The sequence below is a fragment of the Canis lupus genome, chromosome 4, assembly GCF_003254725.2.
Source record: "Canis lupus dingo isolate Sandy chromosome 4, ASM325472v2, whole genome shotgun sequence".
NCBI lineage: Eukaryota > Metazoa > Chordata > Mammalia > Carnivora > Canidae > Canis > Canis lupus.
In genome coordinates, this window is record NC_064246.1 from 86,817,734 (window position 1) to 86,831,432 (window position 13,699).

At 44.0% G+C, this 13,699-nt stretch overlaps 1 protein-coding gene across 9 annotated transcripts in view; it reads right to left on the reverse strand.

Moving 5' to 3' along the window:
• Positions 1–3,409: 3,409 nt before the first annotated feature.
• BASP1 (brain abundant membrane attached signal protein 1) overlaps positions 3,410–13,699 on the reverse strand; it is a 58,129-nt gene continuing 47,839 nt past the window's right edge. For all 9 annotated transcript variants that reach the window (XM_025436322.3, XM_025436319.3, XM_025436316.3 and 6 more), the window contains one exon: positions 3,410–5,087. In XM_025436322.3, coding sequence (XP_025292107.1) covers positions 4,379–5,077 — 699 coding nt within the window. In that variant the 5' untranslated portion in view covers positions 5,078–5,087 and the 3' untranslated portion in view covers positions 3,410–4,378. The remainder of the gene's footprint in view (positions 5,088–13,699) is intronic.

A 13,699-nucleotide genomic window follows, 5' to 3' on the forward strand; every position in this document is an offset into this window, starting at 1 on the left:
CCATGAAACACACAGGCTCGGGATAAGGTATAGCTTTTTATTTTAAACCAAAGACGTTTATCTTCATGAAAAGCTCCCTACATTGCCCTTTTCACTTTTCCAGTAGCAGAAAGGGTAATTAATAATAATAATAATAATAATAATAATAATAATAAATTAAAATTTCAACTTAATTACAAAAAATAGCAGTCCCTGAACTAAATGTTTAAAATATTAACTCCTTGGCAGACCAAAAGCAGTGTCAGCTATAAATGAGGTAAATCTTGCCTCCTTTATGAGGATGCACATAAAAGCTCATCTGATTAATCTCCCAACTCTTAGTGTTATTTGGCGTATTCTTAGCATTACCTTCTAAGCGTGCAGTTTTCTGTATTGAGGGAATTAGTTAAAAACAACGATCAAAAGAATGAAGATTAATATCATCAGTTTTGAGGCAAGAGGCTGATCACCAAAACAGTAAGTTTTATCAACAGTAGGTTTTTCCCCATAAATGAAACTTGACTGAAATTGGCTGTGTTCTCTCTGTAAAGGAACAACCTCAGATGGGTGTCCCAAAGCCACCCCTTGATAGAGGACATTAAGTGACATGTTGTGTGCATGTTCCAATGAAGACAGCATGTGTCAATGTCCCGTGATGATTCACATAATGAGAATTAAGGATTCTGGATGCCTTGTGAAAACAGACTGTATGTAGCTGCTGGCACTTACCAGTTTGCCCAACTCAGGCAGCTGAAGAACGTCTAGATCTTGTCAGCACCAGAACTGACCACCAATTCCCTACTGTACACAAGGCCTTGGGTCTTGACCCCACCGAAAGACTCCACGATTGGTGAATCGTGTTCCCAGATTGTGGCCAGGGGTGCCCTCCGCCTCAATGGACAGGGTGAAGATGGTCTTCTGCTAGCTTGAGGCCAGGCAGGGCCACCCTGGTATGTGGTGCACCCTAGCTCTTGGGATTTGGGTCCATTTCCATCATGCAGAGGCAGGACCTTCAAGGTAGAGGGACGAAGCTGGCAACCTTGGACAAATTCATCTTCATTCCTGCTTCCTCCTTACAGGACACACATTAGGACCCCACCAAGCATTAGACCCTGGAGCCCTCTGTTCCTCATAGATGTTGTGCCCATGCGAGTTGGTGGGCCAGGTGGGTGGTGCGTCCCGACAGTGCTGACTTGCCTGTTAAGTACAGCCTGTGTATTGTACACTTTTCAGTTTAGATCGTCCACGAGGAGGGTACAATCTAGGTTACTCCAAAATTAACATGGATTGCCCAGTTGTTCCCTTCCTGACTGAGTCAATTACTCCCACACATACGACTTTTTCTGCTGAATATACGATTTCAGACTACATCTCAAATTTCCTTAAGTATGGTAAAATGGAATGTCATGAATCACGGTGAGGTTAAAAGTCTGATTTAAGTATTTTGGTGACCACATTTATGTCTTTAATTACTTGAACACAATTCGAATAGAGTTAGAAAAGAGAAAGAAAATGCATACTTGGCTCAGATTTTAATTCTCCTCTATGTTACCCAACACATCTAAGTGTAAATCAACTGAGAAAAAAAGTCTCTTTTGTTTCACGTATCCCTAACCAGTGATTTAAAGTAATAAATGCTAATCCAGGAGGCTGATTTGATTTTTTTTTTTTTAGATTGTATTTTTTAAGTCATCTCTATACCCAACGTGGGACTTGAACTCACGACCCTGAGATCAAGAGTCGCATGCTCCACTGACTGAGCCAGCCAGGCGCCCTGCATTTGATTGTAGTAATCACCAAAAACCCTGCCCCAATTTTTCATTAAAATAAGAGGAAAGAAGTCTGTGAATATATAACATACTGCTTCCACCAATCACATTTATCTGTAAGAAATGCACAGCATTTACTATTAGCAGCCATATAAATGTGCTCCACACTTCACTGCAGCTGCTCTCTCCCCACCAGCACCACCAACCGAACCCCCAAGCTATTTTACCACTGGCAGGACACATGGTGAACAACCTGGACATTCCTCTGCCATTTTCTGTACCCAAAACAGCTGCTTGGTGGTTAAGGTAATAACATATTTCATGTATGCTGGGCTTTCAAGCATGAAGATTCAAACTCATTTCACTATAGAAACAAGAACCAAAAGTACCAGAAGGCGATGATAGACGTGAATTGAACCCAACAGGTATAATATTTGCCCAGTATTCAGTTTCACCATTTCTTCTTCCAGCTTTACCCCCTGGCAACATCTCAGGTGTGGTTTACGCTGCAGACCTCTCAGAGGTTGACTGGAGACAAGTTCTTCCACCCGTAGGAACAGGACCAGGCTCATGTGCATCTCCTGTATCACTAATGTCTCTTTGGAAATTAATTCCAGGATACTGACCCTTCACCAGTCCTACAGAAGATTTTCCTTAGAGTGTGCAACTATACTTATTACTGATTAAATTACCACCCAATCCCACTCCCCCACAAAAGTTTACCTGATTCGATCATGAGGAACCTTTTTGTGGCCAGGGTTACATTCATTTTCAAGAGTTTTTACATTTGAGATTTAGTTTCCAGAATCCAATCGGAAAAGATCCAGAGTATTATCACCAAGAGACCCAAGAGACTAAGCGTCACTGCTTATCCCGGCTCTCCAAGCTCTTCCTCCTCCACAGAATATGTGGAAATCTGAGCAAGCTCTGGGGGAGAAACTGAGGAAGAGAGTGCCATCACATTTGTTGCTGCGTATCTATCTATCCTACAAAACTGTCGCCAGGCAGGTACACAGACTATACTAAGTATTTCCCAAGGGAAAGGGGTCTTTCCTTAGAGATCATAGAGGCTTCACCCTCTTGTAGGTAAAGCAGAGAGGCCTGGAGGTTAAGTGACTTCCAAGTCATACAAGTCATTAGTGGCAAAAGCAGGACAGGAATCCGGCTGCCATGAGTCCAGGTCCATACTTGCTCTCACATGCTGTCCTGACAGCCTCCTCATAGCCCTTGGGTCCCCTTTCCAGGCTTTGAACGAAGAGGATAAATAAATGGATAAAATAACATGATCATCACTGGTCTCACAACGTGCATACATGGGACGTTTCTCCTAATTCTCTTTCCCAGCTTTCAAGGTCAGCTGCACTTACTGTCTCTTGTTTTATTCAAAATATTTGTTCCAAGTAAATCAATCCCCCCTGTTTTTGGAGGGCGCATATCCGTAGCTATTGTCAGTTTTCAATTTAGCCTCTCCAAGATAATTTATCGACACTGATCCACCAGCTAATTGTTTAAACAGATAACGTTCCCAGAAGTGTGAGCATACTGCTCTAGACACCTAACCAAATACTACCAAGAAAGTGCCTAATAGGGCGCTCTGTTGTCTCCGGAGGAGATCACCCAGGAGGAAGGAGCGGTAAAAGAAAACCAAGAGTCTTCATCACTTCTTTTTAATTGTTTAACTTTATTACTGTTGCACCATTTATACAATTACATATAATTTCAATGCATCCATTGTACATTTTTTTGTTTTTTTTTTTATTTTTATTTTTTTCCATTTTCCAATGAGTGGTGTGTTGGTGTCTGTGACACAGAATGGAAGAGAAACCGGAACTGCAATGAACGCAGACTTTTTTTTTTTTTTTTTCATCTCCACTGACCAATAAACAGAACTACAGGTGCACCCAACCACGGACATGCATTAACTCGTCATGAGAAATCTAGGGAGGCTAAGTAGGATGAGAGAATGTTTGTTACTCCCAAAAATACCTGGGGAGGAAGAATGGAGTGTTGGCATCGAGATACATGTGGACAGGCTTAGTGGGCTGTCTGAAAGTTGGCATTCATCCACAACATTAAAAAAATATCAAAATAAGAAAAGCTGTAAATTAACAAGAAAACACAGAAAATACTGCTTTCATAAAGATCTGATTGCCTTGGCAGAGGCCCTGCGGGCAGAATCAAACGCATCACTCCCAACCCCCTCGCAGAAGACAAGATACTCGGATCTTAGCGGCGGAGCGCATGTGACAGCAGTTCAGGTACAAAAGATGTACTGTACTTTCAGACATTGAGCTTTAAAATCCAGGACTGATTGGTAAAGTTGACTGAAGGTATATTAGATATTTCCCCGACAAAAATACTATTTGGATTCTCCCCACCCCCTCCCTCCCTCGATGGGACAACATCCTTCTTTTTTGTTGTTGTTGTTTTGCTTTTGTGTGTGTGTGTGTGTGTGTGTTGGTTTTTTTTTTTTTTTTTTTTCTTTCGTGTTTTTCCTCCTTGGGCAATACATATCATTACTTCCGATGTGAAACGAGTTAGTAGAGGAGAGAGAGACAGAGGGGAGAGACACAGGGGGGGACACAGGCGGCGGCCCGGCCGGCCGTCGAGTCAGTCGGCCGGCCGTCGAGTCAGTCGGCCAGCGCGACGGCTTGCTCGGCGTGGCCGGCAGGGGGCGCGTCGTCCGCGGGGGCGCCGGGGGCGGCGGCCGAGCTCTGGGCCTGGGCCGCGGCCGAGCTCTGGGCCTGGGCCGCCGTGGCCGCCGGGCTCTCCTTGCTGGACGGGGCCGCCTCGGCGCTGCTGCTGCCGCCGCTGCTGGGTTTTGAGTCTGAAGCCGGGGCCCCGTCGCTTTTCGTCTCCTGCGCGCCGGGAGCTGCGGGAGCCTCAGTCTTTGCGGGTTCCCCGGGCTCCTGGCCCTGCTCCCCCGCCGCGGCCGCGGCCTGGGTCGCCGGCTCGGGCTCCGCGGCCTGGGGGGCGTCGCCGGCCGCCGGCTCGGCCTCGGCCTTCTGGGGGGGCTCGGCCTTGCCGTCGGCCGCCCCCTCCGCCTCCGTGGGCTCGGGCTCCGCCTTCGGGGCGTCTTCCTTGGCCGCCGCCGTGTCTTTGTCGCCTTCCTTGTCTTCGGGCTTGGCGGCCGCGTCGGGCCCGTCCTTGTCGGCCTTCTCCTCCTTGCCCTCCTTCACCTCGGCGCTCTCGGCGGCCGCCTGGGGCTCGCTCTCCTTCGGGGTTCCCTCCTCTTCGGTCCCCGCCCCTTCGGCCTTCTTGTCCTTGTCCTTGGCCTTCTCATCGTTCACGTTGTACCCCTTCTTCTTCTTGCTCAGCTTACCTCCCATCTTGGAGTCTCTGTAACACAGCACAACACGACAGGGCACAAGGAGGGGTTACTCGTGGCTGGGGGGGCGGGAAGGTCGTGCCCCTGCCCCCCACCTGCCCCCACCGCCCCAGCCCCACGCGGGGGGAACGTCGTGCCTCCTGACTCCCACTGCCCCCACCTGCCCTCGCCGCCCCAGCCCCACGCGGGGGGAAGGTCGTGCCTCCTGACTCCCACTGCCCCCACCTGCCCTCGCCGCCCCAGCCCCACGCGGGGGGAAGGTCGTGCCCCTGCCCCCCACCTGCCCCTCACGCGGGGGGAAAGTCGTGCCCCCTGCCCCCCACCTGCCCCTGCTGCCCTGAGCTCCACGCGGGGGGAAGGTCGTGCCCCTGCCCCTGCCCCCCACCTGCCCTCCACCTGCCCCCACCTGCCCCCGCGCCCGGAGCCCCACGCAGAGGGAAGGTCGTGCCCCCGCCCCCCACCTGCCCCCTCCACTCCGAGCCCCACTTGGGACTCGACCCTGAGCCCAGTGCCAACGCTCAACCACTGGGCCTCCCAGGCGCCCCCAAAGGCTGAAATCCCGAGCTCCAAGGTGATGGCCTTAGGAGGTGATGAGGCCGTGAATGGGGCGCCCCCACCCCCACAGAGGGCAGCACAGAAGGGACCCCCCCTTCCCCAGAGGTCCCCGGACTCAGCGAGCTCAGGCATCAGAGCGCCCACGACGGTCCCCCGGCGCCACATGTGCCTGCACCTTCCCCTGGGGCTTCCCAGCCTGGAGAACTGGGAGAAATAAACTCTGATTTACACGCCACTTGGTCTGTGGTAGTTTGTTTTAGCAGCCAGCATGGACCACGACGCTGCCTCTGGGTAGGAAAAGTGAAAGAGGCCACGGTTCACCAATAAAGACTCCAGAATGTTCACGAAGCCTACACTTTAAAATGGTTACCAGGAAAACAAAAATAATAAAATAAAATAAAGTTCACGTTACCTGTATTTTGCTACAATCAAAAATTATAAAAAAGAAAAGAAAAGAAAAAAAAAAGCAAATTATAGAAAGATAGAAAGTAAAGAGCTCAGTGATCCAGTGTCTCCTTGCAGCAAGTTGAGGAAATAATCAACCGAGATCAGAGAATCCGCGATGATTAAACACTAAGCTTGTCGATGGTAAACAGAGGTGGAGCAGTGTTTCTTTCTCATGTGCCTCCTGACCAACAGCCTGGGGACTGGGTGTTGAGCACCCGTGCACAAAATGGCAGATGCAGCCATTTCACATGGTGGTAGAGCTGGGAAAAGGCTTCATCGTCTTAACATACTTTCCAGAGAAAGGGCAGAGCCGTAGTGAAGCACAAATCTCAAATTTCTAGAAAATAATCTCACACTACAAACTCCTTTGAAATTCCCTTACTCGTATATATGCCCACATAAGCACACGTATCTTCAAAGACCAAAGGCAAGTAGTATTGGGCCTATTTCCTGATTAAGCAGGACCAGATAAAGGAAAACTATCGCTCAAGAAATGAAAAGCACAGATAGTGTCTCCAGTTACATTTAGCTTGTTGTGTCAGACTTGTATTCATTGCTTTCTGAGATTTTTTTTTGGCTTAAAATAAAGACTTCTGTAGTATATAAAAATGTCCTTCGTGATCAATTACCTGATTAGAATTCAAACTAATTCGATGGTCATTAACAGACTTTCTACTTCAGGTGAAGTCCTCAGCTCGTTGGAGGCCTTTGATTCTGGCATTAGAAACTACAACTGAATTTGAATCCTTAATTTTTCTCCTCTGATATGAAAATGAATCCCAATAATCCAAAAGTCCAAGAGAGAGCCAGCCTTGTCCCTGGCCCTAGTGGAGGTTAGAATGTATAGGTGACAGGTGACCTGGTTCTGTCTCAGGTGAAGGACTCTGGGCTGAATGATAAAGTTCTCATTGACCAGTCACTTTTTTCTTTTTTTTTTCTTTTTTATGTCATTCATTTAGAACAGAAAATTTTATTCCTTACAGTTCTTTGAACCATGATTCAGGACAGTTAAATAATCTACATTTATCTTTAAGCTGGGTGTTGAGTAGGAGAACACTATTCTTCAGTCAAAATTTGTCTCTATCTGCTCATTTCCACCCTATATGTGAATTTCCTGTCTGGAAGGTCTTTCATATTGGAGGAAGAAAAAAGCAGTAAGTTGAAAGATGACCGAAATAATTTCCTAGTCTGAAGGAAGGCCTTTATTATGTTAGGAAAGAATTTCTCTTACACATCTCTTTTAAAAAACGAATGGCTTTGGTCACAACCCACTTCAGACATCCAATGGGCTCTATTTGACTTAATTTTTGGCTATTTTTCCCTCAGAAGTGGGGGGCAAATATATACGGCGGTAGAAATACAATTAAATATACTTTAATCACATAAGCAATCACAAAGCAGTAAATGAAAATATAAAGACAGAAGTTGGACCAGTGTTCTCAATTGTAGTTTATGACTCTGAGTTCTTAACCAGCCAGTGTGCAGGACTTTCAGCTCTGATATTTCGAGATGTATTTTGGTACAATAGGTTAGAGCTAAGAAACAGAACACCTGACAGCTCTGCTTTTTCTATGTATCCTCCAATTCTATAATAGAAACCCATATACCAACTTAGAAATTACAGAATAGAAGACAGAGTACAAATGCGGTGTGCCTTCTGAACAGAACATAGGAGTGCCTCTTTCTGACACACACAGCATGAAATTCTATATAGCCATCCCCAGAGGCTTAAAATCATGTTGGTTTACAAACCTAAAATCTGTGTTACTAAAATTGGTTTTCTGAAACACAGGGCCACTTTCTATTCTTTCAGCCCAGCTGCGATTCATTTCTGGGTAGGAAATGCATGCACATAATCAAGTTGTATGTAAGAAAGTCTCCATCCCTATTTGTTTTTCAAACACCAAGTTAATAAACACCCTTACTTTTTGCTAACTTTCTTGTGTTCGTTACACTGGAGTACCAGAGGAAGAAGGCTAATAGAAAAGCAGGGTAGTCTGGTTGTTTCCTAAGACAATGTGGATGAAAGACTTGCATATGCGCAGGGGCAAATTAACTGTAATTTAAAAATCTATTAATGGTTTCCTGAGTGTCAAGCAAAACCCTAATCCTAAACTAATCCTAAACACATTACTCAATGATCTTATTTAATCTTCTCAATGATACTTAGCATTAGGGAGTAAATAGACCATTAGCATCCTCCTTTTACCCATATGGAAATTCTAACTAGCTCATGGGGCAGTACTATAAGCAAAAGGTCAAATCCAACAGAATTAAGGCGAAAAGGCACCATCCAGGAGATCAAAGGGAACATCAGAAACAAGCTGGTAACCGGACAGAGCTCGTCTCAGGAATGTGACCCACCCTGGGTCACAAGGTTGATGCAGATATGGGGTGACTCAGAACTCAAGATGTCATCAAGATAATGATGAAATTCAGAATTTCAGGTATTCCCTGCCCCTAATCTTTTCATGGTCCCATTTGTCAGTGAAGCTTTGTATCAGGATCCTTAACAAATAAGGAGAACACTGGGCATGTATTTTAATTATTTCTCTCATATCAGCTACTTCTAATTTTCAAAGAAATTAATTGACGTAGAAAGTTTAAAAAAAAAAAGTTTAAAAAAATAAACCAGCAACAAATAATCACTTCACTTAAAGCTAAGTCTGAGCTACAGTGAAGGCTAAGACCACCTTTGCATTTCCCCACATCTGGGACACTCACTTGTCATTAAAAACCGAGACCCACGCCGATGCATTAAGCTAAGCTCCATGTGCTGATGCAATAATCAAACACTGCTGTTGATCTCTTGGCTTAAACAACAAGTTTGAAGCAAACTCCAGAGTTGTCCTTTAACATTACAATCTGAGGTCACAAGGGCCAAAACTATAGATTTATGGCTTCATGTTGGCATAGAAAGTAACAGTCAACAACACAGAGAGCACTCGGCTGTGTTTAATCTGAAAATTCTGGACAAGAATTATTTCATGGAGTGTTTGCATGTTGCGTCACGGTTGACTCCTAAGATGTTGCCATGAATCCCACCTCCCCAGCTCACCTGCCCGGAATCCTTGGGCAAGTGGCTTAACCTCATCGTCCTTCCATTTCCTGTAGGGTAAAAAAAAAAAAAAAAAAAAAAAAAGCCAACCTTAGGAGAATTTAATGTGAGGCATCAGGCCAACATCTGACATTTCATGAGTCTGCAATAAATGTTAATTCCTTTCCCCATCATTTAATTTTCCAATTCTGAGGTAGTTCTGGGCTTGTAAACCCCAAGGGAATAGCAGAACATGGGCTTCAAACACACAAGCTCTGCAATCAGGCCTCAGAAGCCCTGTAATTAAAAGAATATTTAAAAATATTTTGAGATGTCATCTTAAAGATTTGAGATCTCTCAAGTCATCTCAAGAAGATTTTTGGTATGCGTGTTTCAAGCTGGCTCCTGCTGACCAGCTGTGTGTGCAAGAGAAGCTTGCCTGACAGCTCTTGTCACCATACTGTCACCATGCTCTATAGTTAGAGGGACTATTTCTTTGATCCGAATGTTTTATGTACAGAAGACTCTTTTTAAAACATTAAGAGTCTATTATAGCAAGAAATCATTTTCCATTTCAGTCATCAGGATGACGACAGACCCAAAATCTGCAGTTAAAACTCATTTACTGTCTATTATATATGTGAAAGGCCAAAAATTTGGGTCTATGCCTTATCTCAACTAAACATCCATTTCTTATGAAGGGAGGTAACACCGTCAAATGCCCCAGCCCCCTGGCTTGTTTTCAACTTTCTGCAGAGGATTCCTTTCTCCTATAAAGTGTCAGTACTCTAATCCTATGAAGGTCCTAACATAGTGTTTGAAATCTCCCACAGCTGTCCTGTGACTTATTCCCCCAATCTTACAAAACCAGATCTCTCTCTAGTTGGAAACAAATACCCCAGAAGAATTAAAGTCCTGCTTTTCGGTGATGAGAGGAGAAAAGGATGACTCTAGCGCTGTTCGTGGGCCAAAGCGACCTGGAACAGGAAGAGGGAAGCCAGAAGGGAGGCCAGAAAGGTCAGAGGAGGGACCCTGGTGGTGGTGCACTCTCTACACCTGCCAGGGATCTCAGGGGCGGCCTCCACACCCACCACCTCCTGACACTGACCTCACAGCCCTCCCACTACACAGTGTCTCTGTTTATTGGCAGCTAATGACTTTTCCTAATAAATAATAGTGTGTATTCGTGAACTTTCATGAAAACTCCAAGGGTGTGTTTCTCTAACACCTTCAGAGGGGGAAAGGCACATAAAAGAGCAACTCCCTAGTGAGGCAGGCAAGGTAAGGTGATGGGTTTGGGCCTCAAACGAGTACATGAAGGAAAGTAATAAATGGCCTAAAAATAAGGTTATTAATTCTTTCTCCAAAACAAATATTCTGTTGAGTCTTGAAGCTGACAAGTATTTTTTTTCTTATAAAACAAAATCCTGTTTACATGTTCAACTAGGAAGTTGGATACTATACATCTATCCATTAAAAAAAAGAATATGTGATCCTATAGATCTTGAAACCTAAAAAAAAAAAAAAAAAAAAAAAGGATGAACTCTTAAGAGCTTAAATTTTACATTAAAAAATTTCTCTGGGGGATTAAGGGCAAGAAATTTGAAAGGCTGTAATCAACATACTCTAACAGACGCCCTAAAGTACAAAGTTCTCCCAATTCTTTTTTACTTTCCACTCTAGGAAGCCTATCAGGGCACATGGAAGATGCTTCTTAGCCACTGAAAATCACCTAAGTCATATTTATTTTGTACGCACAACCCCCAGTTACATGGGGTCGAAATCACCTCTGTACAAGCCGAATTCCCTCCAGAATTTCATTAAACAACAATTCTCGCAAGCTCTAATAGGGTCAGCTCATCCAGAACTTTCCTGATCGGTACTGAAAAATCTTCTTACCTTAAAACAAACCAATCTATCACCAGCACAGCCTCCGGAATTAAAATTTAGTTTCTCATTTTGGGAAAATAAAGGCAGAAAGGCAGAGGACAAAATGTCATCTAGAAAAAAGTTAAATAAATTATGAATTTCTTTAAGATGTGTCAAAAACAAACCACCTAGCACTCAGTATGAAGTTTGCTAAAAATGGCAAGCGTGCTGAGTGCTGGTCCCCAGCTGTCAATAATTTGCTTACCACTGAGCAAATCACCTTCCCTTCTGGGTCTCAAATTTCCTATTCAGTAAAATGAAGATATTTAAAGTTCATTCTTGGGGGCGGGGGGCAGGCTATGTGTGTGTGTGTGTGTACATATATATTTATGAATGCTTGTGACGTAACAAAATGCTATGTGTGAAAAATGTGTGTGCTCACCATCATGGTCTGAATGTTTGTGTCCTCCCAAAATTCCTAAATTGAAAACTAATCCCCAAGCTGATGGTATGGGGAGGCGGGGCCACTGGAGAACTTTCATGAATGGGTCTGGTGCCCTTATGAAAGGGACCCCACAGATCTCCCTCACCCCTTCCATAATGGTAAGGACGCAGCAAGAAGTCGGCATTTTGCAACCCCAGAAAGGGCCTTCGCCAGAACCTGACCATGCTACTCCCTGATCTTGGACTCCTTGCCTCCAGAACTGTGAGAAACAAATCTCTGTTGGGTCGAAGCCACCCAGTCCACGGTTCTCTCTTAGAGCAGCTGGAACAGACTAAGACAATCAATGCAGTTCTATATTCCTGCTAATGATCATCACAAAAACTTACCCCATCTTGCACCCTGATGATTACACTGACAATCAGTTGGTTTACTGCTGCAATTGGATTTCTTTGTACATCTAATGTATGATAAATGTACCATAATTTCGACAAACATGAAGCTGGCTAAAAATTAGAAATAAAAATTTATAAAACATCTAAAGATCAAGAAATATTTTTGGATGTTTTCAATTACACTTATTTTTTTATTTTTTTAAAAGATTGTATCTATTTATTCATGAGAGACACAGAGAGAAAGAGAGGCAGAGACACAGGCAGAGGGAGAAGCAGGCTCCCTTCGGGGAGCCCAATGTGGGATCCCAGGACCCGAGGGTCACACCCTGAGGCAAAGGTAGATGCTCAACCACTGAGCCACCCAGACGTCCCTACACTTTTTTTTTTTTAAGATTTATTTATTTTAGAAAGAGAGAGACAGGGAGGTGCATGGAGTGGGGAGAAAGAGAGGGAATCTCCAGCAGACTTCCCATTGACCAAGGAGTGCAATATGGGGCTCAATCCCATGACACGGAGATCATGACCTAAGCTGAAATCAAAAGTCAGATGCTTCACCAACTGAGCCACCCAGGCCCCCCTTCAATTATATTTAGGAAACATTTTCAGAGTATATCAGCTCCGTAGGTAATGAGTGGGACTGGACCTGAACCCTGAAAACATGTCAGATGCAGACATAACTGTCAGAAAAATTACATTTCTTTGGCTTTGCTCATGCAGAACTATTCTGTGGTGTTGTGTTTATAGAAGATGCTCAGTTGTTTCCCTTGACCTACTTCTGATGGGTCATCTACCAACCATTGGTGGTCCTGCTCACCAAGATCTGCCCTATGCCAAACTCTAAGGAGCATTTTCTAAAAACAATCAAAGGCTAACCATCTTCCCTTTTATGCAATGCTAAAAATATTTTTAAACTATCTTTTCAATAGAATTTAAGTCCATCTACAGAGGATCCTTCAGAAGTCCCTCAAGCTACCATGACATTCCGTTTAGTGCTGTGTAGAAATATTGAGAAAAACCACGAAGGAAGTTCTTAGGTCCAATTTGATACAACGATTTATCCACCTAACACTCAAAAAAAAAAAAAAAAAAGTCAGTGACTTAAATGCCTCGTCCAGAATTAGCAGAGAGCACCAACGGTGTTTGCAAAGCCTTCAGGAACACCGCTTAGTATAAATGGGGGACCTGTCTTCTTTCTAAAGCAAGATTATACTGTTTCATGGGACACTAACACGAAGCACTTAGTCATGTGTGGCCTCCTGACAAAGTCTATTTTGTCTGCCAGAAACCAGCTTCCACCCACTTGCTACGGGTGAGAAAAATTATCTAAGCAGTGATTAGATTCACTTCTTCTTCAGTAAGTGCTAAAATTCTCAAGCTCCTAACCACAAACTCCTTCAAACCCAAGAGCTGGCAATCAGCATTTGCGATTCACAGGACAATTTTGCTTCTACCTAGAGGTTGATCTTCTCATGGGGGAAAAAATAGTATCTTGAATTTTATGGGAAAAGGTGGCTTAAATTCCTGAGACAGAATAAATATGGATTGGCCAGTACCATAAAAATGGTCTAAATTTTGCCAAAGTTGAAGGTTTTCACAAAGGACTCCTTCTCTTTTCCTTCTTTTGAGGAATCCGAAGAGCTTAACACATAAGCACTATTGTCACCCATCAATTTTACCGTCTACTTGGGTAGGACACTTTTTGTTTTTTTTTGTCTTTAGCTGAGCACAGAAATATGGAATATTTCTTCCAAGGGGGGAAAAAAAAGAATCCAACTTGTTCATAAAGGTCCGTATCTTTTTAGATTCTATGTTCAGAACTTCATTAAACAGGTTTACCTGAGACATCTCTCATGAATAACTTTTTTTTTTTTAATCAAG